The sequence below is a fragment of the Mandrillus leucophaeus genome, unplaced genomic scaffold, assembly GCF_000951045.1.
Source record: "Mandrillus leucophaeus isolate KB7577 unplaced genomic scaffold, Mleu.le_1.0 Scaffold551, whole genome shotgun sequence".
NCBI lineage: Eukaryota > Metazoa > Chordata > Mammalia > Primates > Cercopithecidae > Mandrillus > Mandrillus leucophaeus.
The window spans coordinates 425,785-427,129 of record NW_012105931.1 but is presented as its reverse complement, the minus strand read 5'-3'; the positions used below and the strand labels follow the sequence as shown (position 1 = coordinate 427,129).

The 1,345-nt window shown below is 53.5% G+C and overlaps 1 protein-coding gene across 2 annotated transcripts in view; it reads right to left on the bottom strand.

Moving 5' to 3' along the window:
• Positions 1 to 1,345, bottom strand: part of SLC7A6 (solute carrier family 7 (amino acid transporter light chain, y+L system), member 6) — a 42,295-nt gene that overhangs the window by 30,053 nt on the left and 10,897 nt on the right. The window contains exon 3 of one of the 2 annotated variants that reach the window (XM_011997991.1): positions 285 to 843. In XM_011997991.1, coding sequence (XP_011853381.1) covers positions 285 to 807 — 523 coding nt within the window. In that variant the 5' untranslated portion in view covers positions 808 to 843. Of the gene's footprint in view, positions 1 to 284; positions 852 to 1,345 lie in introns of those variants that run through there. The other variant, XM_011997990.1, reaches the window with a different exon arrangement.

The window sequence follows — 1,345 nt, the reverse complement described above, 5'->3', positions numbered from 1 at the left end:
AACCTCCGCCTCCCGGGTTCAAGCAATTCTCCTGCCTCAGCCTCCCAAGTAGCTGGGATTACAGGCATGCACCACCACACCCAGCTAATTTTGTATTTTAACTAGAGACGGGGTTTCTCCATGTTGGTCAGTCTGGTCTTGAACTCCCAGCCTCAGATGATTCGCCCACCTCAGCCTCCCAAAGTGCTGGGATTACAGGCATGAGCCACCACACCCGGCCTAAAGTACCATTATTATAGTACCCACCACCCCCCAACATCCTCCCAATCTCAGCCCCCACTTACATATGCAAGCAGCAGCAAGGAGACGGCAGGCCAGGTATGGGGGATCACAGCTGGGGAAGGACGGCTGGATGATGTAGTTGGCGAAGGTGATGGCGATGATGGCCTGACTGGTGGGTTCAACAACTAGCAGTGAGACCCACAGGCGGATGAAGGCAATGAAGCCCCCAAAGGCCTCTAGAATATAAGCGTAGCTGGCTCCCGACTTGGTGATGGTCGTCCCCAGCTCTGCATAACAAAGGGCACCCACAACAGAGAAGAGCCCACCAATGGCCCACACAATCAGCGACATCCCATAGGAGGCAGTGTGTACCAGCACACCCTTGGGTGAGACGAAGATCCCTGAGCCGATCATGTTGCCCACCACCAGGCTGACCCCATTCAGCAGGGAGATCTCCTTTTTCAGCTGCATACTTTCGGAGGACCTTTGAGGTGGCGAGCTGACATCTTCTTCCATCTGGGACTGGCTGGTGTTAGGGACAAGATGGTAGGTGGGTGTGGGCCTCCCAGGCTCCCTGGCTTCCATGACAAACAGTTCCTGCACACCTGTGTTTACTGTGGCCTGGCAAAGAATACAAGTATGTCAGTCTAGGGCAGGAGCTGGTAAGGCTCTATTTAGACCAGATTTCCCTGCCCACTTCCTATTTAGGGACAGCATGCCATGCACACAGCCCTAACTACAATAGGCCTGTCTCAGTTCCCACCACAGGACACAGGGAAACAGAAGTGGGCAGACCTTCACTGCTCCCAAGAAAGACACCAGGGGAGCTCATGCATGATGTGATGACGACCTCCAACGACAAATACCTGTCTTGCAGCCCAGAGTAGGCTGGCATTAAATTTGTCCAATGATTGGATTCTCCCTGAGTTACAGATTTTTGCTCTGTTCTCACCAGCTTAAAACCCACAAACCTGCTCTGCAGAGAAGACCAGAGTCCCTGCACCTGGTACAGTCGTCACCAGCCTGAAAGGCTTCTCACTGTCCATACCCAGGTAATCCTGCCCACTCACCTCCACCCAAACATAAACTGGGACTTCTGCAGTGTCCAGCGAGACATGGAGAC